This window comes from Oryx dammah, unplaced genomic scaffold (assembly GCF_014754425.2).
Source record: "Oryx dammah isolate SB20612 unplaced genomic scaffold, SCBI_Odam_1.1 HiC_scaffold_29, whole genome shotgun sequence".
Classification (NCBI taxonomy): domain Eukaryota; kingdom Metazoa; phylum Chordata; class Mammalia; order Artiodactyla; family Bovidae; genus Oryx; species Oryx dammah.
The window spans coordinates 20,062,932-20,089,737 of record NW_024070213.1 but is presented as its reverse complement, the minus strand read 5'-3'; the positions used below and the strand labels follow the sequence as shown (position 1 = coordinate 20,089,737).

At 37.7% G+C, this 26,806-nt stretch overlaps 1 protein-coding gene and 1 pseudogene across 1 annotated transcript; both read left to right on the top strand.

Annotated features, from left to right (window-relative positions):
- Positions 1-16,087: 16,087 nt before the first annotated feature.
- On the top strand, positions 16,088-17,012 carry LOC120858845 (annotated as a pseudogene).
- A 4,334-nt stretch (positions 17,013-21,346) lies between these two features.
- Positions 21,347-22,273, top strand: LOC120857983 (taste receptor type 2 member 7-like). Its single transcript, XM_040233899.1, has one exon. It carries the CDS (start codon positions 21,347-21,349, stop codon positions 22,271-22,273), a length of 927 nt encoding a protein of 308 aa, XP_040089833.1.
- The last annotated feature ends 4,533 nt before the right edge of the window (positions 22,274-26,806 follow it).

Sequence of the window (26,806 nt, the reverse complement as noted above, 5' to 3'; positions counted from 1 at the left end):
CGGGCTTGGGAAGAAATGAATGTTGCAACACAGTAATCTAGTGATGAAATTCCTGAAAATCTGTTTCACTTTCTTCTTTCTTGCAGTGGTTTTAACTGTGTTTTGAACATAACTAAAATCTTACAAAATGATTTTGACTACATCTCAAGGGATGTCACTTTTCTATGAGATTTTAATCCCATATACAAATTAAGTGGCTCCGGGAGCTTCCTTCTCTTGCCAGCGGTTTCTCCCAACCATCAACCTCAGACCAAAAATTACTTGGAGATTATTTACTATAAAGATGTTGCTGGTGGGAGTAAGTCTCTAAAACAAGATTTCTATTTGTGTTTTAATTGAATTCCCTGAAGCAATGATAGTCCTTCACCAAAAATAACTCAATGAATTATTATTATTATATTACTTCTCTTACTTATTTTAATGCCCACATTTTTCTAGATTTGTCTTAGAACCACTTCAAATCATTTCTTGTGTCCTTTTGACATGTCCCCATTCTTCTTTCATGTTTCCTTACATTCTTTCAAACCAAAACATTTAAGGCTCACTTTGTGCTTTTCCTCACACAGCCCTGGATTCATTATTTCTGCAAGAAGTCTTCATTTATTTGAGGGAACAAAGGCATTTGAAAATGAAACTTTTGTTGTATACAAATATTACACACACCTACTTACTACTTTCTCCCTCTTTGCCTCTGTCTATGTATCTCTCTAATTGTAATGTATGATGCATCTATGCTGATGTTCATTATAATTAGAAAATTCCAATTAAAAACCACAAGCTTCCTTCTTGCTGCTGCTGCTAAGCTGCTTCATTCGTGTTCGACTCTGTGCAACCCCATAGACGGCAGCCCACCAGGCTCCTCCATTCCTGGGATTCTCCAGGCAAGAATACTGGAGTGGGTTGTCATTTCCTTCTCCAATGCATGAAAGTGAAAAGTGAAAATGAAGTCGCTCAGTCGTGTCCAACTCTTAGTGACCCCATGGATTGCAGCCTACCAGGCTCCTCCGTCCCTGGGATTCTCCAGGCAAGAATACTGGAGTGGGTTGCCATTTCCTTCTCCAAAGCTTCCTTCTTACCGTGTTGCAAATCCTCTTTTTAACCATGAAAGATATGGCTCTCATTTTTCAGTTAAAGGTCCATCTAGTCAGAGCTATGGTTTTTCCAGTAGTCATGTATGGATGTGAGAGTTGGACTATAAAGAAAGCTGAGCACTGAAGAATTGATGCTTTTGAACTGTGGTGTTGGAGAAGACTCTTGAGAGTCCCTTGGACTGCAAGAAGATCCAATGAGTCCATCCTAAAGGAAATCAGTCCTGACTATTCATTGGAAGGACTGATGTTGAAGCTGAAACTCTAATACTTTGGCCAACTGACATGAAGAACTGACTCATTTGAAAAGACCCTGATGCTGGACAAGACTGAAGGCAGGAGAAGGGGATGACAGAGGACGAGATGGCATCACTGACTCAATGGGCATGAGTTTGAGTAAACTCCAGGAGTTTGTGGTGGACAGCAAGGCCTGGTGTGCTGCAGTCCATGGGGTTGCAAAGAGTTGGACACAATTGAGGAACTGAACTGAACTGTTTGATTTTTTTACTCATTTATTCAGTCCTAACATACACTACAAGTAGTTTCTGGCTTAACTCACATCTCTTCTAGAAGGAAAAGAAAGGAGGAAGGAAGGAAAGAAGAAAGTAAGAGCGACAGAAAGGAAGAATGAAAGAAAGAAGGAATGAAGGGAGAAAGGAAAGAAGAGGGAGGGGAGGAACGGGAGGAAGGAAGGGAGGAAGAAAACACTATTAACTACGGTTCAGTACTTTGTTGCCGCTCATATATGATTATAAGTAAGTAAGTAAGTAAAGTCACTCAGTCGTGTCCGACTCTTTGTGACCCTTTGGACTGCAGCCCACCAGGCTCCTCAGTCCATGGGATTCTAGAGGCAAGAATACTGGAGTGGGTTGCCATTTCCTTCTCCAGGGCATCTTCCCAACCCAGAGATCGAACCCGGGTCTCCCTCATTGGAGGCAGACACTTTAACCTCTGAGCCACCAGGGAAGCCCTTATATATGATTATATCAGGGCATAAATTCAAAATGCTGGGTTCCAAAGTAACTTTGCTAAGTTCTCTTTCTTTTCCTTTTAGCATGGTTGTATTATTCATTTGGAAAAGTGAAATTTGTTATGGTAGTTTTTTTTTTTTCCCCTGCCTGTATTTTATATTTTTAATGTCAAATAATAACATCATCTTTAAGAGTCAAAAAATATACAAAAGGCATACTGAGAATGTGATCATTCACACTCATAACTTTCATTTCATTTTAAATTACTCAGTATTAATTATCAATCTCATTCATTTCTGTTTTCTTCCTCCCAATTTTATTTTTGAAAAAATAAGCAAGTAAGTGTGTATTAAAATTTTCCATATTCCTTATATAAAGAATAGTTTGCACAATGCTTTTTTCACTTTACAATATGTAAGAAATCAGGGCATCCAGTTGAGAAATTATTTCTCATTCTTTTTCACACCTTTGTAGTACTCCATTGTCTGAATGTACCAGAGTTGATCCAACAGGTTCTCTGTTTATGCTCGTTTGTTTCTGATATCTTGCAATTACAAACAGTAGTGCTATGAGTAGTGCTGTACATATGTATTTATTGATTCTGACCCCCCAATTCTGATGTATAGGAATCTTTCCAACTTCACCAAGCAATTTTCTCAACTCTGACCTTGCCTACCTGAAGATGGCATCAGATTCCATAGGTTAAGGGCTCAGTCCCACAAGACTATCCTCACTTCAGATGCCAGTTGTAAGCTCAGGTTATTACCTGTGCTTTTGGCTTATTGGCTATAAATTGGAGATTCCAACAACCCCTTTCTTGGATTTGATTAATTTCCTAGAGTGGCTCATGGAATTCAGAAGACATGTGTACTCACTAGATTACTGGTTTATTACAGAGAATATTAAAAGAAGTGAATCAGCAAAGCAATGAAAAGATCCCAGCTTAACTCTATCTCCTTATGGAGATTTGTGGTGGTCCTGGCATTAGCATGAGAGCTTTCTGGAAAAATTTTACAGAAGGCCTAATTATGGAGTAACGATTTAAGATGACTAAAATCACTTTATGAAGAAAAATTGTCATGTTAAATGTTAAAATATTGAACAAGAATCCCGGCAGATCATAACAAGGAAGGAAGAGTGTTGAAATATGCAGAGTTTGAGATGTCAGTCTCATGAGGATTACTTTTGAAAGAGGAGAGAGAAACAAAGAATGGAGAAATGCCCTAGAGAAGCTGAGTGACAAAAGAGAAAAAGAAGAAGGGGACATTTAAGATTATGCAAGAGAAGAAAAATTGAACAATGCACAGCTTATTCACCCTACTGCCAAAAGACAGGCTTCTGTGGCTGTACAGTATAGCAGTGAGAATAAATGAAATACAATTATATGTAAACATATAGATGAATCTTACAAACTGGATGTGAATGAAAGAAACTAAATTTATGTTGTCTGTGAGTTTATACATATAAATATAAAAGAGCAGGAGATTGTATGGTTGTAACTAGAAGGGGCTTGAGGTTGTCTTCTGGGGAGTTGATTGTGTCTGTTTCTTGGTCTGGAGTGTGTTTATAGGAATGTATGCAGTTAGTAAAAAATCATGAAACTCCTCATTTAAAATTTTATTAAATGTTAGCAGTAGTGTTAGTCACTCAGTTGTGTCTGACTTTTTGCAACCCCATGAACTATAGTCTACCAAGCTCCTCTGTCTGTGGGGTTCTCCAGGCAAGAACACTGGAGAGGGTTGCAGTGCCCTCCTCCAGGGGATCTTCTGAACCCAAGTCTCCTGGATTGCAGGCAGATTGTTTACTTTCTGAGCCACCAAGGAAGTCCTGTTATTAAATGTTAAGTATTTGTTAATTATATTTTCAACAATAGAAACACTGGTTTAGTTTCCCAGGACTGCTGTAAAAAATTATCACAAATTTGCCTCCTTCAAAAAACAGAAATTTGCTGTTCACAGTTCTGGAGTCTAGAAGTCTGAAATGAAAGGATCAGTAGGAATCTCTGAAGTCTCTGCAGAAGAATTCTTTCTTGCCTCTTCCATCTTCTGATGCACTTAGGCATTCTTTTGATGGTAGCAATAGTAACTCCAATCCTGCCTTCATCTTCACATGTTCTTCTCCTTTCTGTATATTGAAACTTTCTCTCCCTTCTCTTCTAAGGACACCAATCATTATGTTTAGATTCTGATTCTAAACTACACCTGCAAAGCCTTCTTTGCCAAATAAGAACCCATTCACAGATACAAGGGGTTAGTTCTTGGTCATACCTTTTGCTGGGGATACACAATTCAACCTACTACATCATCCTATTAAGATCTGGAACTTTACATGGATGACTAAATGGGGTCAGTAGTTTCCTCCTTGAAATTTGCTTCCAGCTTCCAAAATTCTAATCTACTCAGATGAGACCTGAGAATGTCGTCAGGTTGGAAGGTCAGTGAGATCAGGAGAGAACACAGAAGAAAGCAAAAAGCTCTGGGAAGAAAGAGCATCTTCCTATTTTTCTTCTTATATGCTTTGGACATAAGATCCTAGTCAATTTGGAATTTTGTGGCCTAGGAGTGAGGAGGTGTACAGCTCAAGCCTACCAAGATTTGCCAGAAATAGGAAAGCCTTTAGGTCAGATATATTAATAAAAAGTTTATGAAAGCTGGGCATGGTGTTTATATCCTTTAAGGATACTGAATTAAAATTATAGCCAGTTAAGAATTCAGGATCCTGGGCCATATTATCTCAGAAATCAAAATTTATAGAAATCTAGGATGGAGTTTGTTACTTTAAATTCCACCATGAATCCATTTCCTGCTTGGGGTAGAAGAAAGCGCAAAACAGCATCATTAATCTCCTTAACTGCATCTTGGCAAATATGACTTCACCTTCAGTCAAACTCATAAATGAAGAATTCAGCCTGTGACACTGGCAAAAAGAGTGAATTAGTCAATGAGCTCATACTTACTTGAAGATTGCAGTTTGAAGGGTTTTCACATTTGTAAGTGCTTTTTAGGAAGATACCTATTTTTCTCGTCTCATGATTGGATATTTTTTTTCGCACTGAATCAGACTCCAAAATACAACCCTGAACAAGAGTGTTCTCAACTGTTGTATCATTTTCAAAACATCCCTCGAGAGGCCTTCTATCAGCAGTGACCAAAGTAACCAGGATTTCACTTCTGCAGTCATGTCCAGTATAACCAAAATATTTTTATGATCATTGAAATGTAATAATTCACAACAGGAATTGAGGGGAATGGATTAATTACACGGGTACTCTGTGCTGACTTTGTCAAAAGCAAGAATAGTGCCTTGTTTGCCTTCATCTTCACATGGATTAGCATGATATTCATACTTCTAGATGGCATTAAACTAGTGTTCCATCTAGAAATATTAGATAGTCCCCAGGCAATGGCACCCCACTCCAGTACTCTTGCCTGGAAAATCCCGTGGACAGAGGAGCCTGGTGGGCTGCAGTCCATGGGGTCGCTGGGAGTCGGACATGACTGAGCAACTTCACTTTCACTTTCACGCATTGGAGAAGGAAATGGCAACCCACTCCAGTGTTTTTACCTGGAGAATCCCAGGGACGGGGGAGCCTGGTGAGCTGCCGTCTATGGGGTCGCACAGAGTCGGACACGACTGAAGCAACTGAGCAGCAGTAGCAGCAGCAGGTAATAAGAGGAGTTTTTGAGTTCTCCTGGAATCTGAGAAACTCCTGAAGTACTGGATGTGCTGCCTGCCTCAGCGTCTTCTACCTCCTCAAGCTATCTAGTTTTTCCCACCCCTTCTTTCTCTGGCTAAAGTGCAGAAGAGATAGAGTTTTTTTCACCATTATGTTGCAATTCTATCTCTCTTTGATTTTTAATCTTCTGAGCATAAAATTTATACTTTTGTGTTCAGCAAGCATTTAGAAAAGGAAAGACTTAACTTGGAAAAAAGACATGCATAAAAATCATTATTATAGCAGTCAAGTTCTCTTCAGCCTTGGATCTCTCATTCCCTTGCCTGCATCACTCATATTTTTCCTGTTACTCTTTTCCTTATGGGGACATACCGAGCAGATGGCACGCCATAACGCAGATCCCCGGGACTTCAGCACAGGGGTTCTTTGAGAGCTAAAAGTACTTCAGCTCCTTTCATCATTTTCTTAGTTGTGCACTATTTGGTTGCTCTTATGTTGTTTTTGTTCAGTCACTCAGTTGTGTCCGACTCTGCAGCCCCATGCACTGCAGCACAGGCAGGGAATCTTCCCTGTCCGTCACCATCTCCCAGAGCTTGCTCAAACTCATGTCCATTGAGTTGGTGATGCCATCCAACCATCTCAACCTCTGTCATCCCCTTCTCCTCACGCCTTCAATCTTTCCCAGCATCAGGGGCTTTTCTAATGAGTCGACTCTTCTCATGAGGTGGCCAAAGGGTTGGAGTGTCAGCTTCAGCATCAGTCATTCCAGTGAAACTTCAGGACTGGTTTCCTTTAGGATTGACTGGTTCGATCTCTTTGCAGTCAAAGGGATATTCAAGAATTTTCTCCAACACCACATTTCAAAGCATCTTTTCTTTGGTACTCAGCCTTCTTTATGGTCCAACTCTCACATCCATACATGACTACTGGAAAAACCATAGCTTTGACTATACAGACCTTTGTTGGTAAAATAATGTCTCTGCTTTTTAATACTCTGTCTGGGTTTGTCATAGCTTTTCTTCCAAGGATCAAGCTTCTTTTAATTTAATGGCTGCAGTCACCATCAGCAGTGATTTTAAAGCCCAAGAAAAAATGAAGTCTTTCACTGTTTCTATTGTTATATTATGCCTTTATTTTAGATTGGTGCTGCTATTTCAATCTAGAAGATGAAATTGCTTATATTGTTGTTAACACTGTAGCATTCCTCTATCATTCAATTCATCCTTTTGTTTTGACTCTGGGGAATGGAAAACAAAACAGACTTCTGTGAATGTGCTAAGGCAAACTGGATCTTGCATCAAGAGAATGTAATCCTTCACTGGATGGAGGAACTGGAGGGGAACCATTTATGTTCTGAAGAAAACAACTCAGTGAGAGTCTCCAGTGTTCCTCCACTGGTTTCATATTGTATTGGATAGTTGTTTTTTTTTTTTTTAATCTTCATTGACCAGGCTATTGATGTTGGAGAAAATGTTTACTTGGGTTCCATGAACTATCCTTGGCAATTTGACAGTTACTGAATTTAAACCTCAGAAAGTTATACAAATATTTATTTTACCATTTTCTCTGATGAAAATATTGATAGTAATCATATGTAAGTGATATTAGTGTTAGCATTCAAACTCTAATATTCTGGCTCAAAAATAGAAGAGTGTGTGAAAAAGAATGAACTAAATCTCTTTTGGAGAAGAGTCTTGAGAGTCCCTTGGACTGCAAGGAGATCCAACCAGTCCATTCTAAAGGAGATCAGTCCTGGGTGTTCATTGGAAAGACTGATGCTAAAGCTGAAACTCCAATACTTTGGCCACCTCATGCGAAGAGTTGACTCATTGAAAAAGACTCTGATGCTGGGAGGGTTTGGGGGCAGGAGGAGAAGGGGACGACAGAGTATGAGATGGCTGGATGGCATCACTGACTTGATGGACATGAGTTTGAGTAAACTCCAGGAGTTGGTGATGGACAGGGAGGCCTGCTGTGCTGCAATTCATGGGGTCGCAAAGAGTCGGACACGACTGAGCAACTGAACTGAACTGAACTGAAACCTCTTTTATTAGTTCTTGATTTTGTTATTTTAAGTAGTCTGCTACACTGCTTTATAACACATTTTATTAATTAAGTGTTGGTTTTTAAGGAAGTGAAAAAAAATGTATTGTATGAAGGGTAAATTTTAAATAAATCTACTTAGTGGGTCATGTACTTTACTATTGAATACAAAGAAAATTCTAAGAATTATAAAGAAATATATGATTTTAATTGTAGCATGAACAAAATAAAAACGTATGTTTTCTTAATCTTCTTGTTTAATAGAAATAGCAAAGTTTCTGAGAGTGACAACGAGGCATTGGTGCCAATAATGAAAAATGTTTAATCAGTCTGAAAGAAAATCTGCTATTAGGAAAGTAAAAAAAATAAGATAACTTAAAAAATTCAGAAAATATTCAAAATATGTTGTGTTATAAATTAAGGGGCAAACTGTAAAGTTTCAAACCTAAACTAGTAGCTTGAGACCCTGGCAGCATCTGTGTCTGTACACTGATCTGTGTCCCACTTCGGCGAGTGAAGCCTTTATGCTTTGACCCAGGTGTGTGTGTTAGTTGCTCAGTCATGTCCGACTCTTTGTGACCCCATGGACTGTACCCTCTTTATCCCCTACATCTCCTCATACATCGTAGCCATAAACTTAATCACTGCCAGGAAAAGCCTCTGCATAATCCTCCTAGGAGATATTTTCGAATATCATATTATCTCTAGGACTATAGGAACTCATCTTTAGGAATAAACAAAAACCTGAATTTATATTAACAGCGACAGTGGAAAGACATCTAGATGTCTGCTGTCAATACACTTGCATCCTGGGAACTCTGGCCTTGGAAGAACAATGACTGCAGCCTGGGGCATTTTCTCACCAGCCTTTTCCATAACTACAAATTGAAGCAATCTTACATCTATGATGGGGTCTTTGTGTGTGTCTAGAATTCAAGAGGTGTCAGATAACAGCAAGCCAGCAGAGACAGTTTTGAATAAATAGTTATCGAGGTAGCCAAGAGCCTTGAACTGAGTAAACTGTGGGAGGGTCCCTTAGAGACCATTACAGAAACTTGATGGGATGAAGCGCTATTCCAAGGCTCTGTTATTCTAAATTAATGCTCTATATGACATGGAGGAAGTTGATCTCATAGGAGTAAAACACCCCCAAACTATTTCTCTGGAGGAGACTGGGTTACATTTAGTCTGGCACCTGTCACGTGTATCTTAGAAGCTCCTGAAAACAGAGAGATAACATTGTTCCCCTACTGGAACTGCCAGAGGAACTGACTCTGTCCAGCCTTCCTGGATTTCTGGGTAGAAAGTTAGTTATCTGTCTAGGTTGATAACTCAAGGATAATCTAAATCCATGCAAAACTGAAAAGTAAGCTAATCCAAAATCCACTCAGTAGAATCATGGGGAAATTGCAGGTTTAATTTGAAGTCTTACTGTTTAAGATTGAGTAAGCAAATGAAAAGAAAAGACAAAAATACTTAAACCCATATACAGCACAGAGTTAAATGTAAAACACAACTTTAAAAAAGAGTAACTGCAGAGAGCAGAAATTCTTGAGTAATATGTGCTGAATGCTGCTGCTCAGTCGCTTCAGTCGTGTCCGACTCTGTGCAACCCCATAGATGGCAGCCCACCAGGCTCCCCCATCCCTGGGATTCTCCAGGCAAGAACACTGGAATGGGTTGCCATTTCCTTCCCCAATGCATGAAAGTGAAAAGTGAAAATGAAGTCACTCAGTCGTGTCCGACTCTTAGCGACCCCATGGACTGCAGCCTACCAGGCTCCTCCGTCCATGGGATTTTCCAGGCAATAGTACTGGGGTGGGGTGCCATTGCCTTCTATTCCCCAACAAATTCAAGAAAACAATTCTAAGAAAGAAGAGAGAAAATATAAGATAACAAAAATAAAAACATAGAAACTAAAATTGCAAAGGAGCAAACAAGAAAAACAAAGAAGCTGAAAGGAATAAGAGGGCATTCTTGGCACTAAACGCACGGTAAAAGAAATTTTAAAACAATACATTATGATAATAATTATCAATTTTACAGATGAAGTTTCAAAAATAAATTAAATCATTTAGAATCTTAAGATTAATAAAGAAGCATTTTTAGGCATGGAGTTGCAGTTAAACACTATTGACTTTGTATAGAGTGTTTTTTTCATCCAAAGAAATTCAAAAATATTGATCAGTTACCAGTTTATAAAACAAAATTAACTGTTACACTTCAGTTCAGATCACTTCAGCTCAGTCGCTCAGTCGTATCCGACTCTTTGCCACCCCATGAACCGCAGCATTCCAGGCCTCCCTGTCCATCACCAGCTCCCGGAGTCCACACAAACCCCATGTCCATTGAGTTGGTGATGCCATCCAACCATCTCATCCTCTGTCATATCCTGATCCTCCTGCCCTCAATCTTTCTCAAAGCATCAGGGTCTTTTCCAATGAGTCAGCTCTTCATACCAGGTGGCCAAACTATTGGAGTTTGAGTTTCAACATCAGTCCTTCCAACGAGCAACCAGGACTGATCTCCTTTAGGATGGACTGGTTGGATCTTCTTGCAGTCCAAGGGACTCTCAAGAGTCTTCTCCAATACCAAAAGCATCAATTCTTCTGTGCTCATCTTTTTTTTATAGTCCAACTCTCACATCCATACTTGACTACTGGAAAAACCATAGCCTTGACTAGATGGACCTTTGTTGGCAAAGTAATGTCTCTGCTTTTGAATATGTTGCCTAGGTTGGCCATAACTTTCCTTCCAGGGAGTAAGCGTCTTTTAAGTTCATGGCTGCAATCACCATCTGCAGTGATTTTGGAGCCCCCCAAAATAAAATCAGCCACTATTTCCACTGTTTCCCCATCTGTTTGCCATGAAGTGATGGGACCAGATGCCATGATCTTAGTTTTCTGAATGTTGAACTTTAAGCCAACTTTTTCACTCTCCTCCTTCACTTTCATCAAGAAGTTCTTTGGTTCTTCTTCACTTCCTACCACAAGGGTGGTGTCATCTGCATATCTGAAGTTATTGATATTTCTCCTAGCAATCTTGATTCCAGCTTGTGCTTCCTCCAGCCCAGTGTTTCTCATGATGTACTCTGCATATAAGTTAAATAAGCAGAGTGACAATATACAGCCTTGACGTACTCCTTTTCCTATTTGGAACCAGTCTGTTGTTCCATGTCCAGTTCTAACTATTGCTTCCTGATCTGCATACAGATTTCTCAAGAGGCAGGTCAGGTAGTCTGGTATTCCCATCTCTTTCAGAATTTTCCACAGTTTATTGTGATCCACACAGTCAAAGGCTTTGGCATAGTCAATAAAGCAGAAATCGATGTTTTTCTGGAGCTCTCTACCTTTTTCCATGATCCAGTGGATGTTGGCAATTTGATCTCTGGTTCCTCTGCCTTTTCTAAAACCAGCTTGAACATCTGGAAGTTCACAGTTCATGTATTGCTGAAGCCTGGCTTGGAGAATTTTGAGCATTACTTTACTAGTGTGTGAGATGAGTACAATTGTGTGGTAGTTTGAGCATTCTTTGGCATTGCCTTTCTTTGGGATTGGAATGAAAACTGACCTTTTCCAGTCCTGTGGCCACTGCTGAGTTTTCCAAATTTGCTGGCCTATTGAGTGCAGCACTTTCACAGCATCATCTTTCAGGATTTGAAACAGCTCAACTGGAATTCCATCACCTCCACTAGCTTTGTTTGTAGTGATGCTACACTTCGCTCACCCCCAAAACCTAGAAATATTAAGAATACATTCTTTGACATAACAATCTAGAAATCAAGTGAATACAGAATGTATTTGTGCCTTTTTGTATACTCAATATAAGAACATTTAATATTTCAATAAATACTTGATTAAAATCTTTATTGACTAAAATTCTGTTGAATGAATACCATAATCTTTCTTGAATTCTTTCAAGACAATGTACAGAAATATACTAAACCCATAAATACTTTAGTATATATTTGTTGTTGAGTTGCTAAGTCATGCCCAAGTCTAACGTTACTCTATGGACTGTAGCCTGCCAGGCTCCTCTGTCCATGGAGTTCTCCAAGCCAGAATACTGGAGTAGGTTACCATTTCCTTCTCTAGGGGATCTTCCCAATCCAGGGATCAAACCTATGTCTCATGCTTGGCAGGGAGATTCTTTATCTTATTGAAATATTTGGATAGATTCAGCTATTTAATGAAATATTAAAGCTCTTTTGTAAAGGCTTTCTAGGTAATTTCTAGGTTTCTGCATAGAACAGGACTCTCCTGAATATTTTTAATAGTTTATTAAAATTTTTCCCTTCTGAAGTAATCTGATGCTTAAGATTTATTTACCATGAAAATGTTGTCTGCTTTGCATGAAATTTTGGTTCCTGGTGAAATGGAAATTCTCTTTATGCCAGTATGTGACATTTACAACTTAGTTTGTGTGGTGACACTGAAAGTGAGCTTTCCTTGAAAAGACAATAGAGAAAACCTAAGGACTTTGGTAAAGACGCTAAAATAAAATCTCTTTTACCCTGAAAAAGTGAAACTATTCAAATAAATTAACATAAATTATGGAAATAGATATAAAGGTGCATAGCTTAAAGAAATGAGATATTTTTCTGCCTATTTTCTATTTTGCATAAGGTTATGTTTAATAAATATTGCTAGATGATTGGAAAACGTTAATATATTCTTAATTATATTAACCTTTTATACTGAGTGATGTTTCCACAGATAAAAAGAATTAGTCATTAATTGTTAATATTCCTAAGGTAATATGAAACATCGTGCCTTATTATATGCAACATGAATCAACCCCTGGGAATGTGTACATATTAGCGATATTTGGAGGAGTATATTAGTCAGGAAGCTTTTGAGTATTAAGAAAATAAATCTAGTCTCAAACTAGTGTAAACTATAAGAGAATTAATCATTTCATTTATGTCAGAGAAGGCAATGGCACCCCACTCCAGTACTCTTGCCTGGAAAATCCCATGGACGGAGGAGCCTGGTAGGCTGCAGTCCATGGGGTCGCGAAGATCGGACACGACTGAGCGACTTCGCTTTCACTTTCACTTTTCACTTTCATGCATTGGGGAAGGAAATGGCAACCCACTGCAGTGTTCTTGCCTGGAGAATCCCAGGGACGGGGGAGCCTGGTGGGCTGCCGTCTATTGGGTCACACAGAGTCTGACGCGACTGAAGCGACTTAGCAGCAGCAGCAGCAGGCATCTAAGGTAGAGTCAGTTCCAGTCCATGACCAAAGACTCAAGTTATTTACTTCTCTATCCTGTTGACCTTAGGGTCTTCATCCTAGAGTTCCTCTCTCTGGGGGTTATAATTGCCAATGACAACTGTGTCTATTTTCTTATTCTTGCCCTGCTGGAGACAGACAACTTTTTTTTAAACCAACGATTGTAACTCCTTTATTTCAGTTTATTAAAATCAGTCAGGATTTTATTCATGGATCAGGGACCCACTGCCAGCAGAATATCATAATTTGATCCCTGTATATCTTCCTTGGTGAAGTATATTAAAATCTTTGGCCCAAATATTAGTTCAGCTTCTTATCTACATTTTGTTGAGTAGTATGAATTCTTGTTATATTCTGAATAGCAGTCATTTATTATATATGTCTTTTGCAAATATTTCCTCCTGGTCTGTTACTTGTCTTTTTGTTCTCTTGACTATCTTTTGCAGAGCAGAATATGTTTTTGTTGAAGTCAAGCTTATCAATTACATCTTTCACAGATTTTGCCTTTACTATTTTATCTTAAAAGTCATTGCCATTGCCAAGATCATCTGGGTTTTCTTCTATGTTTTCTTCTAAGAGTTTTATAATTTTGTTTGTTGCATTTTGGTCTATGATGTGCTTTGAATTAATGTTTGTAAATTATGTAAGGTATGTGACTAAATTCATTTTTTTGCATATGGATCTCCAGTTGCTCCAGCACTATTTATTGCAAAGACTATCTATGCTCCATTGTATTGCTTTTGCTCTTTTGTTGAATATCAATTGATTATATATATTGATTATATTTACTATCAATTGATTAATTTATAGGTTCTCTATTATGCTCCATTTGAGTGAAGTCGCTCAGTCGTGTCCGACTCTTTGCAATCCCGTGGACTGTAGCCTACCAGCCTGCTCTGTCCCTAGGATTCTCCAGGCAAGAATACTGAAGTAGGTTGCCATTTCCTTCTCCAGGGGATCTTCCTGGTTCAATTCCTGGGTCTCCCACATTGCAGGCAGATGTTTTACCCTCTGAGCCACCAAGGAATCATGTTCTGTTTATCTGCTTATTATTTTTGCCAATATCACACTCTCTTGTTTAGTCTTGACCTAAGTAGTGTCAGTTCTCTGACTTGATTCTTCTCCTTCAATAGCAAGTAGGCCATTCTGGGTTTTGACTCTTCATATAAACTTTAGAATCAGTTTGTCAGTATCAACAAAACCACATGCTGAGGTTTGGGATTGCACCAAATCAATAAATCAAGTGTGGAGTAACTGACATTTTGACAATATTGAGTTTTATCTATAAACATGGACTGTTGTTAAGTTTATTTAGCTCTTTTTTATTTTCATTTATCAGAGTTTTTCAGTTTTCCTCATATAGGTTTTGCATTTGTTATATTTATACCTAAGTAACTTTTTGGATGCAGTGGAAATGCTATTGTTTCTTATTTCCAATTCCATGTGTTTATTGCTGATGTATAAGAAAGCAATTGACTTTTGTATCTTTTTTTTTTTTTTTTTGACTTTTGTATCTTAACTTTGTATCTTGCTATGTTGTGATAGCTGCTTATCAGTTTCAGAAATTCTTTGGTTACTCCTTTTGGATTTTCCACATAGATGATCATGTCAATTGCAAACAATGATAGCTTTATTTCTTCCATCCAATCTGTATACCTTTTATTTATCTTTCTTGTTTCATTATACTAGTTAGAGTTTCCAGTACATGCTGTAAAGGGGTGCTGACAGAGGATGTATTTGCCTTGTACCTGATACTGGTAGAAACACTTTGAGTATTTCACCAGTAAGCACAGTGTTAGCTCTAGGTTTGTTGTATATAGTATTTATCAAATGGAAGATATTTCCCTCTATTCCTGGTTTACTGGGAGTTTTTATCATGTAAGATTTTGTCAGGAGCTTTTTTTACATATACTGATACACTGTGTAATTCTTTTTCACTTGTTGATGTGATGCGTTACATTAAATAAATTTCAAATGTTGGACCAAGTTTGTGTGTTCAGGCTAAATCCTGGTTGTTTGTGCTATATATTTTTTCTATACATTTTTGGATTTAATTGGCTCATATATGTTGAGAATTTTCACATCTATGGTCATGAAAGATATTGGTCTCTAGTTTTCTACTAATATCTTTGTCTGTTTTTGTTATTATGGTAAGGCTGACCTTAGAATAAGTTGTAAAGTATTCCCTCTGCCATTTTCTAAATGAGACTGAAGAGAATTATTACAGTATTTCTTAAATGTTTGTTAGAATTTACCAGTGACTCTACCTGGGCTTTCTCTTTTGGAAGGTTATTAATTAGTTCTTTGTTTTAATAATAGATTTAGACCTACTCACATTATTATTTCTTCTTGTGTGAGTTTTGGCAATTGGTATTTTTCAAAGAATTGATACATTTCACCTAATTTATCAAGTTTGTGGACATAGAATTGCTTGTAACACTCCCTTAAATGTCCATGGGATCAGTTGTGATAACTCTTTTTTCACTTCTGGCCTCTTTTTTCCTTAGTTAGCATGACTAAAGGCTAATCAGTTTCACTGATATTTTTTAAAGCAGCAGCTTGTGTCTACAATGGCTAAATACATTCATCTCTTCTATGTACTACTTTTGCTTTATATATCTAAACTGCCAGTATTAACACAAAATAAATGACAATGTTACTGTTGACACTGAAAAAGGTGAAGCCCAATTTTTGTTTGTACTGTGTTCAGTGTTCTGTAGGCATATATTTGGCATTCCTACTACACAATCCAGTGTAACAAATGCAAAACAGACTCTGGAGGACAAGTAGAATTCCTGAAATAGAAATTTTTATTTGCATCTTAACAAATAGTGGTTAGGCATTTAGTCTGGTCACACATCCTGTAGACTAGCTAAATTTTATACACATAACTGGAGGGGTCTGTGTGAAGGTGTTTTGGATTCCATCCCAAGGCAGTAATTCAGGGGCATTTTAAGTCTTTATGAAATGAAGGAGAAGAAATTCATTCTACCGTCAAGCAGCAATATATACCTCATTCTGCAGCAGGTAATTTAAAGTTGATGGAACAAAAACAATATTAGGGATTGGCAGACATGCTAAGTATAATGGAAAGTCTCCTCATTTTTGTAGCAGTTAGTGAGTCAATATTGTAACTTTTAGGGAATGGATTTATTGGATTTGTAAGCTGCACTGACTGTATGAAAAACAAGATCTCTACTATCAGCTTTATTCTTGCTGGCTTAGCAACTTCCAGATTTTGCCTGATGTGGGCAATAGTTACTGATGGATTTTTAAAGTTATTCTCTTCAGATGTACATTCTCTGGGAACTTAGTTGAATATAATGGTTACTTATGGATAGTTATAAATCAATCAAGTATCTGTTTTGCCACCTGCCTCAGCATCTTCTATTTCCTGGAGATAGCCAGTTTTTCTCACCACATCTTTCTCTGGTTGAAGGGTAGACTCAACATGGTTCTTTTCCTTCTTTTGGGATGCTTGCTTATTTCATGATTAGTTACTTTCCCACATTTTGTGAAGACTGTTAATGATAATAAAAGGAAAATAAAAACACAGTCTGGTCAATGGATATGCATAAATATGAACTCTTTGGAAAACAAATTTGGCTCCATCTTGGTGTCATTCTTCTTTTTATACTATGCCTGATTACAAGTGTCTTGTTGCTCACTTCTTTTTGGAGACACAACAGGAGGATGCAATTGAATGCCACAGTATTCGGAGACCCCAGTACAGAAGCACATATCAAAGCAGTGAAAGTCTTGGTGTCTTTTATCATCCTCTTTATCTTGAATTTTGTAGGTACTGCCATACAAATATCAAGTGTGACAGTGCCTGAAAACAAACTGCTTTTTATTTTTGGTATGACAACCACAGTCCTCTATCTCTGGGGTCACTCGCTTATCCTAATTCTAGGAAATAGGAAGCTCAAGCAAGCCTCTTTGAGGGTACTGAAGCCATTAAAGTGTGGGGGAAAAGAGAAACTTCTCAGAACTCCTTGACAGGCTTGTTAGGAGAAATGGACATTCCAATAAAGTAATCAAGTGAAGAAAGTCCCTTAAGATCTGTTTCACTTACACAGCTTTCTTGCATTGGTTTCAACTGTATTACTGAACCTCACCACAATCGTCCACAGTGATCCTGACTACATCTCAGGAAATTTCACTCTTCAAGGAGATTTTAACCCCACACACAAATCTAATGGCTCAATCAGCTTCCCTCTCTTGCAGTTGCTTCTTTCTGAATCCATCAGCTCCAGAGGATTAGAGAGTTATTTACTATAAAGATGTTGATGGATGGAGTAATTCTCTAAAATAAGATTTCTCACTTCACTTAACCTGAGTTCTCTGAAGTAGTGATAGAGATATCTTGGCAGTATCTTCAGCAAGATATTCAAAGAAATATTATCATTATTGTTAATATATTACTATTTTTTGTTTATATTAGTGCCTACACTCCTCCAGATTTGTCCAGTAAGAATCCCTTTGGTTGGCTCCTGTGTCATTTTGACGTGTCCCCATGCTTCTACTCATCTTTCTTTACATTCTTACACAACAAAATATTTCCGGTTCGTTGTGTAGTCTGTGTCATTCAGCCTGGATTCACTCTTTCCCCAAGGTTTCCTCATTTCTTTTAGTGTAGCCAGGTATTTGAAAAGCAAGATTTGGTTGGACACAAAGTTTCCACAAACTTATTTAGCTCTGTTTCTCAGTCTCTCCTCTCCATACCTATAATAATAATACATTGTGTATTTATGCTTCTATCTCTAATTCCACTTCAAAATCACAGGCTTCCATCTTTCCACGATGTAAATCCTGTCTTTAATATTGAAAAAATGGCTCTCACCTTCAGTAGTGTATTTACTCATTTGTTCAGTCCTAAGAAACACTGAGGGCTTCCCAGGTGGCTCTAGTTGTAAAGAACCCACCTGCAGTGGAGGAGACACAAGAGATACGGGTTCCGTTCCTGGGTCAGGAAAATCCCCTGGAGGAGGAAGTGGCAACCCACTCTAGTGTTCCTACCTGAAAAATTCCATGGACGGAGGAGCCTGGCAGGCTCTAGTCGATAGGGTTGCACACAGTCAGACACGACTGAAGCAACTGAGCATGCACACACAGGACACACTGAAAGTAGTTTCAGACTTGTTAACTCACATATAGAAGAGAAGAGAAAGAAAGAAAGAGGAAGAGAGAAAGGAAGGAGGGAGGAAGCAGGGAGGGAGAAAGTGTGGGACAAAGAAGACACTATTGACCACAGCTCAGTACTTTGTTACAGCTCATGTTTGCCTGAATCAGGGCGTAACAGTCAAAATACTGTGTTTCAAAATTGTTTGGTTAGTTTTCTTTCTGTACCTTTAGCACTGTTATAGTATTCATTTTTTTTTAAGTGAGGGTTTTTTTTTTTAAATTTTATTCAGTTGTAGGATTTTTCCCCAGTCCTTATTTTATTTTTTAATTTAAAATATCAACATTATTTCAAGAGTCAAACACAATCAAAAATCATCCTGAGAATATTATCATTCACCCCTTATAACATCAATCTCATTTTAAATTAATTCCCTACAGATAAAATGTGTTTAGTCACTTAGTAGTTGCCAACTCTTTGTGACCCTGTGGACTGTAGCCTGCCAGGCTCCTCTGTCCATGGAATTTCCCAGACAAGAATATTGGAATGGGAATTTCCTTCTTCACTATAGATAATAAATTCCATTAATTTTGCTTTCTTCCTCCTATTTTTATTTTTGAAAAAATAAGCAAGTATGCACATACTAATTTTTCCACATTTCTTACATAAAAGACACTTTTCAGTTTACTCTTTTCTTTTACAATATGTTAGAAATCATTCCATCCATTTCTGAAATTGTTTCTCATTCTTTCACACCTTTTTAGTACTCCATCATTTGAATGTACCAGATTTGATTGAACAGGTTCTGTGTATATGTTGGTTTGTTTCTGGTATTTTGCAGTTACAATGTTGCTATGAATAATCTTGAACATACATATATTGATTCTGACACCCAGTTCTAATGGGAGTCAACCTACCTGAAGAGAGCATCAAATTCCATAGATGAAGGGCTCAGTCCCACAAGAACACCTCCACGTGAGCTACCAATTGCAAGCTCAGGTTGTTATCTGTGCTTTTGACTTACTGGCTATAAGTCTGAGGCTCCAATAACTCTACCTGGGTTTGTTTAATTTGCTACAGTGGCTCATGGAACTCAGAAATCCAGTGTACTCAGTAGGTTGCTGATTTATCACAAAGAATGGAAAAGGCTGTGAGTTGACAACAAGATGAATGTGGCCCAGCTTCTGCTGTATCCCCTTACAGATTTTCATGGTAGTGTTGGTGGCATGAGACATTTCTGGAAAAAACTGTGTGCAAGATGTCAATGCAGAGTGAGGATGATTAAAATCACTCTAGGAAGAAAAAATATTCATGAAATATTAATGAAATAATAAATTAAATAATAAATAATAAATTAATAAAAATATTAATGAAAGTGAAAACACTGAAAAAGGATCCTGGCAATTCACAGCAAGGACTACATCAAAGGAAGTTAAAAGTGTGCAAAATTTGAAAGGCAGTCTCATGAAGATTGCTTTTGGAAAGGAAAGGGAAAGAGCAAAGAAATACCCTACAGAAGCTGAGTGGAAAAAAAAAAAAGAAGGAAAAATTTAAGATTATGCCAGAGAAGTTAGACAGTTGAACAATGCATAGCTCCTTCCCTCATTGCCAAAAAGACAGGCTTCCTTGGCTGTACAGGATAGCAGTGAGAATAAATGAGCTACAATCATATGGAAAGATGAATCTTACAGATTGTTAAATGAAGAAAAGCAAATTTATGTTGTCTGTGAGTTCTTACACATAAATATTTAAAAAGTGGGAGATTGTGAGATTGTAGCTAAAAAGGGCAAGATGTTTACTTCTGGGGAGTTGATTGCGTCTGTTTCTTGTTCTGGGCCACGGTTATAGGGATGTATGAAGTTAGTAAAATTTCATTAAGCTCCTCACTTAGGATTTTATTAAATATCAAAATAATAGAAACAACTGAATTATTTTTCCAAGACTGCCCATAAGAAATTATTTGGTGCCATCAGAAAACAGAAATTTGCTCTTCAGAGTTCTGGAATTTAGAAATCTGAAATGAAGGTATCAGTAGGAATACACTCTCACTGAAGGCTCTAGAGAAGAATCTTTCTTGCCTCTTTCACCTTCTACTGCACCCTGATATTCCTTATATAATAGTAGCAATAGTAACACCTATCCCTGCCTCCAGTTGCACATGACCTTCTTCTTTCTGTATGTGGACTCTCCCTCTCCCTTCTAAGGATGCCAGCCATTATATTTAGATTTCACTCAAATCCTACATTTGCATAGACCCCTTTTCCAAATAAGAACACATTCACAGTGCTTGGATATACCTTTTGGAGGAAGACACAATTCCACCTATTAAGTCATTCTAATAAGGATTGGAGCTTATTAGGGGACAGTAGTTTCCTCCTTGAAGTTTGCTTGAGTTCTAATCTACTCAAGTAAGGCCTGATAATCTTGTCAGCTTGGAAGTTCAGTGAAATGGGGATAGAAAATAGCAGAAAGAAAAAGGCCCTGGAGACACAAGAGCATCTTCCTGTTTTTCCTTTTATGTGCTTTATACATAAGATCTTAGTCAACTCAGAATTCTGTGGGCCAGGAGTGAGGTGGTGTGGAGCTCAGGTTTGGTGCGAGTATTTGGTGTAGTATAGGAAATACTACAGAGCAAAGCTAAGAATAAAGAATTTACAAATGCTGAGCCTGATATTTATACAGGCTAAGCCTTAGAATCCTGAATTAAAACAATAGCCAGTTAAGAATTCAGGATCCTAGACATACGCATTCTCAGAAATCAGAATTTACAAGAAAATTTGTAAATGTGGGGAGGTAATTTGTTACTTTAAATTCTGATGTGACTCCATATAAAATTTCCTGCTTGAGGAGGAAGAAAGCACAAAACAGTGTCATAAAATCTTCTCCTTATTTGCAAGTTAGCAAATATGACTTCACCTTCAGTCAAACTCATAGATGAAGAATTCAGCCTGTGACATTGGCAAAAAGAGTCACTTAGCATTGAGCTCATACAGGAAGATTGCAGTCTAAAGGGTTTTCACATTTGAAAGTGTTTTTTAGGAAGATACTCATTTTTTCTAGTCAAAGTGGGATTTTTATTCTAGACTAAAACAGACTCCAAACTACAAGCCTGAACAAGAACATTCTCAACTGTTACATCATTTTCAAAACATCATTTGGAAGACCTTCTGTCATCAGTGACTGAAGTAACTGGGATTTCACTTCTGCAGGCATGTCAAATGTCATCAAATATGTTTTTCTGATCATTGAAATCTCAGAATTCATAACAGGAATTTGCAGAAATGGATTCATTGCACTAGTACTTTGTTCTGACTCTCTCAAAAGCAAGAATATCTCCTTGCTTGACTTCATCTTCATGTGCTTGGCCATCTCCAGAATTGGTATGATATTCATACTTCTCCTGGATAGCATTAAAATTATGTTCCATCCAGAAATATTAGATTGTAACCAGGTAATAGAAGTAACTTTTGATTTCCTCTGGAATCTGAGCAATTCCTTAGGTACCTGGTGTGCTGCCTGCCTCAGCGTCTTCTACTTCCTCAAGCTATCTAGTTTTTCCCACGCCTTCTTCCTCTGGCTAAAATGGAGAAGAAATAGAGTTGTTTTCACCATTATGTTGGGATTCTGTCTCTCTTTGTTTTTTAATCTTCTGAACATAAAATTCAATGCTCTCAGGGTCAGTGACCATTTAGAAATAGAAAACAACTTGACTTGGAAAAAACGCATACTTAAAACACAGTACTATAGCAGTCAAGTTCTCCTCCACCTGGGATCTCTCATCCCCTTGGCTGTGTCACTCATTTTATTTTTCCTGTTAATATTTTCCTTATGGAGACATACCAGGCAGATGACACGCTATGCCAAAGGATCCCAAGACCTCAACACAGGAGTTCTTGTGAGAACAAGAAATACTTTGACTTCTTTCATCATTCTCTTAGTTGTGCACTATTTAGCTACATTCATGTTAACTTGGTATTATTTCACACTAGAAAATGACATGACTTTTATTGTTATTCAAACTGTAGCATTTCTCTATCCTTCAATTCACCCTTTTATTTTGATTCTGAGGAGCAGGAAACTGAGACAGATTTCTGTGCATCTGCTAAGGCAAATTGAATCCTGTATCAAGGGACTGTAATTCTTCACAGCATGGAAGAACCAGTGGGGAACCATTGATGTTCTGAAGAAAACAAGTAATTGAGGATCTCCTACATTCTCCCATTGCTTTAATATTCTATTGGATAGAATAAAAAAAAAAAAATCTTCATTGACCAGACTATTGACATAAGAGAAAATGCTTCCTTGAATTCCATGGACTACCCTTGGCAATTTGACATAGTTATTTAATTTAAGCCTCAGAAAGTTCTACAAAATACTTATTATACTGTTTTCTCAGATGAAAATTCTGATGGTCATCATATGTAAGTAACCTCTCTCTAAGGTGTTAACATGAGGATTCAAACTCAAATCTTTTGGCTCAAAAAATAGATAAGTGGATGAAAAAGAATGAATCAAACCTCTTTTATTAGCTCTTGATTCTGTTATTATTAAATAGCCTGCTACACTGCTTTATGAGACATTTTATTAATATAACATTTCTTTTTAAGGAAGAAGAAAAAATATATGAAGGGTAAATTTTAAATAAATCTATTTAATCAGTGGGTCATGTTGTAATTTATATTCAATACAAAGAAAATTCTAAAATTGTAAGTAAATTTATGATTTTTAATTTTCACAGAAATAAAAGAAGATATATTTTCTTGATCTTTTTGTTTAAAAAATATTGCAAAGTTTCTGAAAGTGACAATAAGATATTGGTGCCAGGAATGAAGCACATTTAACCACTCTGAAACAAAATCTGATATAGGGAAAGTAAAAACATAGCAGATAAAAAAATAAAAATAAGATACTCAAAATATATTGTGTTATAAATTAAGGGGAAACTGTAGTTTAAGAGCTTCCTTTGTGCAGTTTAAGCTTCCCTGGTGGCTCAGATGATAAAGAGTCTACCTGCAGTGCAGGAGACCCAGGTTCAATCCCTGGGTCAGGAAGATCCCCTGGAGAAGGAAATGGCAACCCACTTTGGTATCCTTGCCTGGAAAATTCCATGGATGAAAAAGCCTGACAGGCTACACTCCATGGGGTCATAAAGAGTCAAACACAACTGAGCAACTTCACTTTGACCTCACTTTTGTGGAGTTTAAACCCTAAACTGGTACCTTGAAACCCTGGGAACATCTGTGGGTGTACAATGAACTGTGACCCACTTTAGAAAGTGAGGCCTTTATGCTTCTGTCCATGTAGACCTACCCTTTATTCCCCACAGCTCCTCATACAAGGTTACCATAAATATAGTCACTGCCTGGAAAATCCTCTACTGTAATCCTCCTGGAGATATTTTAGAATATTATCTTTAGGAATATAGGGACTCATCTGTAGGAGTAAGCAAAAGCCTGAGTTCCTATTGAAAATGACAGTGGAAAGACATCTAAGTGCCTGCTGGCAATACCTTCACTTTCTTGGACCAGACCCTGGCTTTGGGAGACTGATGGCTGAAGCTGGGGGCAGGTTCACACCAGCACTGTCTATAGCTGCAAATGAAGGACTCCTACATCATCAGTGGCATCTTTGTCTGTTTCTAGAGTTCAGGTGGTGTCAGTGAATAGCAAAACAGCAGAGATTGTTTTGAAAAAATAGTTATCAAGGTAGCCAAGAGTGTTGAATGAGTCAGTTGTTTGAGAACTCCATGGTGAACATCACAGAACCTCCTGATGGGATGAGGTGCTATCCCAAGGCTATGTTGTTCTAAATTAGTTGATGGGAGGAAGTAGATCCCATAGGGGTAAGATACCACCAAACTATTTCTCTGTTTGAAGAAAAACTGCGTTGCATTTAGTCTAGCACCTGTCATACATATCTGAGAAAATTCTTAAAAACAGAGAGATAAGATGGAAGAGAAGTTCCTCTATTGCAATTTCCAAGAAAACCAACTCTTCCTGGCTCTCCCGGATTGCTGAGTAGCAATTTAATTATCTGTCTAAGTTGATAATAGAAGGATAATCTAAATTATTGTAAAAATAAAACATAAAATCCACTCTGGTTTCAGGGGAAATTTGCTGGCCTAATTTGAAGGCTTACTCTTTGAGACTGCTAAGCAAAGTAAAAGAAAACCAACAAAACTTTAAAGAATAAAACAATATATAGCATTCAGGGGAATGAAAGACACAATGGTGAAAAAGATTCACTGCAGAACACAAGAATTCTTGGGTAATTGTACCAAATATTTTCCATCAAATTCAAGAAAACAGGTATATAAAAGAAGAGAGAAAATAGAAGATAACAAAAATAAAAATATAGAAAGTAAAATTGCAAAGGAGCAAACCCCCCCAAAGAAAAAAAAGTTGAATGAAATAAGAGCATCTTCATGCAAATGAACACATGGCAAGAGATATTGAAAAACAATACATTATGATATACAATTATCAATATTACAGCCAACATTAAAATATAAAGTCATTTAGAACTTTAACCTATAATTAATAAAAAAAGAAAGCATTTTTAAGTGATACTGGGAGAACTGGACAACTACATGTAAAAGAATGAAATTAGAACTCTTCCTAACACCATACACAAAGATAAACTCAGAATGGATTAAAGTCCTAAATGGTAAGACCAGAAACTCTAAAACTCACAGAGGAAAATATAGGCAGAAGACTGTATGATATGTATCATAGCAAGATCCTCCATGACCCATCTCCTAGAATAATGGAAATAAAAACACAAATAAACAAATGGCAACTGATTAAAATTAAAAGGTTTTGCACAGCAGTTCAGTTCAGTTCAGTCGCTCAGTCGTGTCTGACTCTTTGCCACACCATGGCAGCCATCTTTGGCTGCAAAGAATATAATCAATCTGATTTTGGTGTTGACCATCTGGTAATGTCCACATGTAGAGTCTTCTCTTGTTGGTAATCATCAAAAAGTATACAAACAACGAGTGCTGGAGAGGATGTGGAGTAAAGGGAACCCTCTTGCACTATTGGTGGGAAGGTAAATTGATGCAGCCACTATGGAAGACAGTACCTTAAAAAAACTAAAAATAAAACTACCAAATGACTCAACAATCCCACTACTGGGCAATACCCTGTGAAAACCATAATTGAAAAGACACATGTACCCTCATGCTACTTGCTGCACAATTTACAATAGCTAGGACATAGAAGCAACCCAGATGTCCATCAACAGATTAAAGAATAAAAGAAAACTGTGGTACATATATATACAATGGAATACTACTCAGCCATCAAAAGCAATGCATTTGAGTCAGTTCTAATGAGGTGGATGAACCTAGTGCCTATTATACAGAATGAATTAAGTCAGAAAGAGAAAACAAATATCATATATTAACACACATATATGGAATCTAGAAAGATGGTACTGATGAACCTAATTGCAAGGCAGCAGTGGAGATAGGGACATAGAGAACAGACCTATGGACATGGGCAGTGGGGAGGAAGGAGAGGAAAAGACGAATGGAGAGAGTAGGATGGAAGCATATACACTGCCATCTGTAAAATAGATAGCCAATGAAAATCTGCTGTATGACTCAGGGAACTCAAATTGGGGCTCTATAACAACCTAGAGAGATGGGAAAGGGTTGGAGGTGGGAGGGGATATATGTATGTGCTGTGCTGTGCTTAGTCACCCAGTCATGTCTGACTCTTTCCAACCCTACAGACTGTAGTCTGCCGGGCTTCTCTGTCCATGGAGATCTCCAGGCGAGAATAGTGGAGTAAGTAGCCTATCCCTTCTCCAGGGGATCTTCCTGACCCAGAAAATTGAACCAGGGTCTTATGCATTATAGGTAGACTCTTTTTTTTTTTTTTTTTGGTTATCTATTTTATTTTATTTATTTATGTTATTTTACTTTACAATTCTGTATTGGTTTTGCCATACATTGACATGAATCCACCACGGGTGTACATGCGTTCCCAAACATGAACCCCCCTCCCACCCCCCTCCCCACAACATCTCTCTGGGTCATCCCCATGTACCAGCCCCAAGCATGCCGTATCCTGCATTGGACATAGACTGGTGCTTTGATTCTTACATGATATTATACATGTTTCAATGCCATTCTCCCAAATCATCTCACCCTCTCCCTCTCCCTCTGAGTCCAAAAGTCTGCTATACACATCTGTGTCTTTTTTGCTGTCTTGCATACAGGGTCATCATTGCCATCTTTCTAAATTCCATATATATGTTTTAGTATACTGTATTGGTATTTTTCTTTCTGGCTTACTTCACTCTGTATAATCAGCTCCAGTTTCATCCGCCTCATCAGAATTGATTCAAATATATTCTTTTTAATGGCTGAGTAATACTCCACTGTGTATATGTACCACTGCTTTCTTATCCATTCATCTGTTGATGGACATCTAGGTTGTTTCCATGTCCTGGCTATTATAAACAGTGCTGCGATGAACATTGGGGTACATGTGTCTCTTTCAATTCTGGTTTCCTCAGTGTGTATGCCCAGCAGTGGGATTGCTGGGTCATAGGGCAGTTCTATTTGTAATTTTTTAAGGAATCTCCACACTGTTCTCCATAGTGGCTGTACTAGTTTGCATTCCCACCAACAGTGTAAGAGGGTTCCCTTTTCTCCACACCC

What these genes read in the sequence shown, in the direction of transcription:
- LOC120857983 (XM_040233899.1), top strand. Translation starts at nt 21,347, where the DNA reads ATGTCAAATGTCATCAAATATGTTTTTCTGATCATTGAAATCTCAGAA.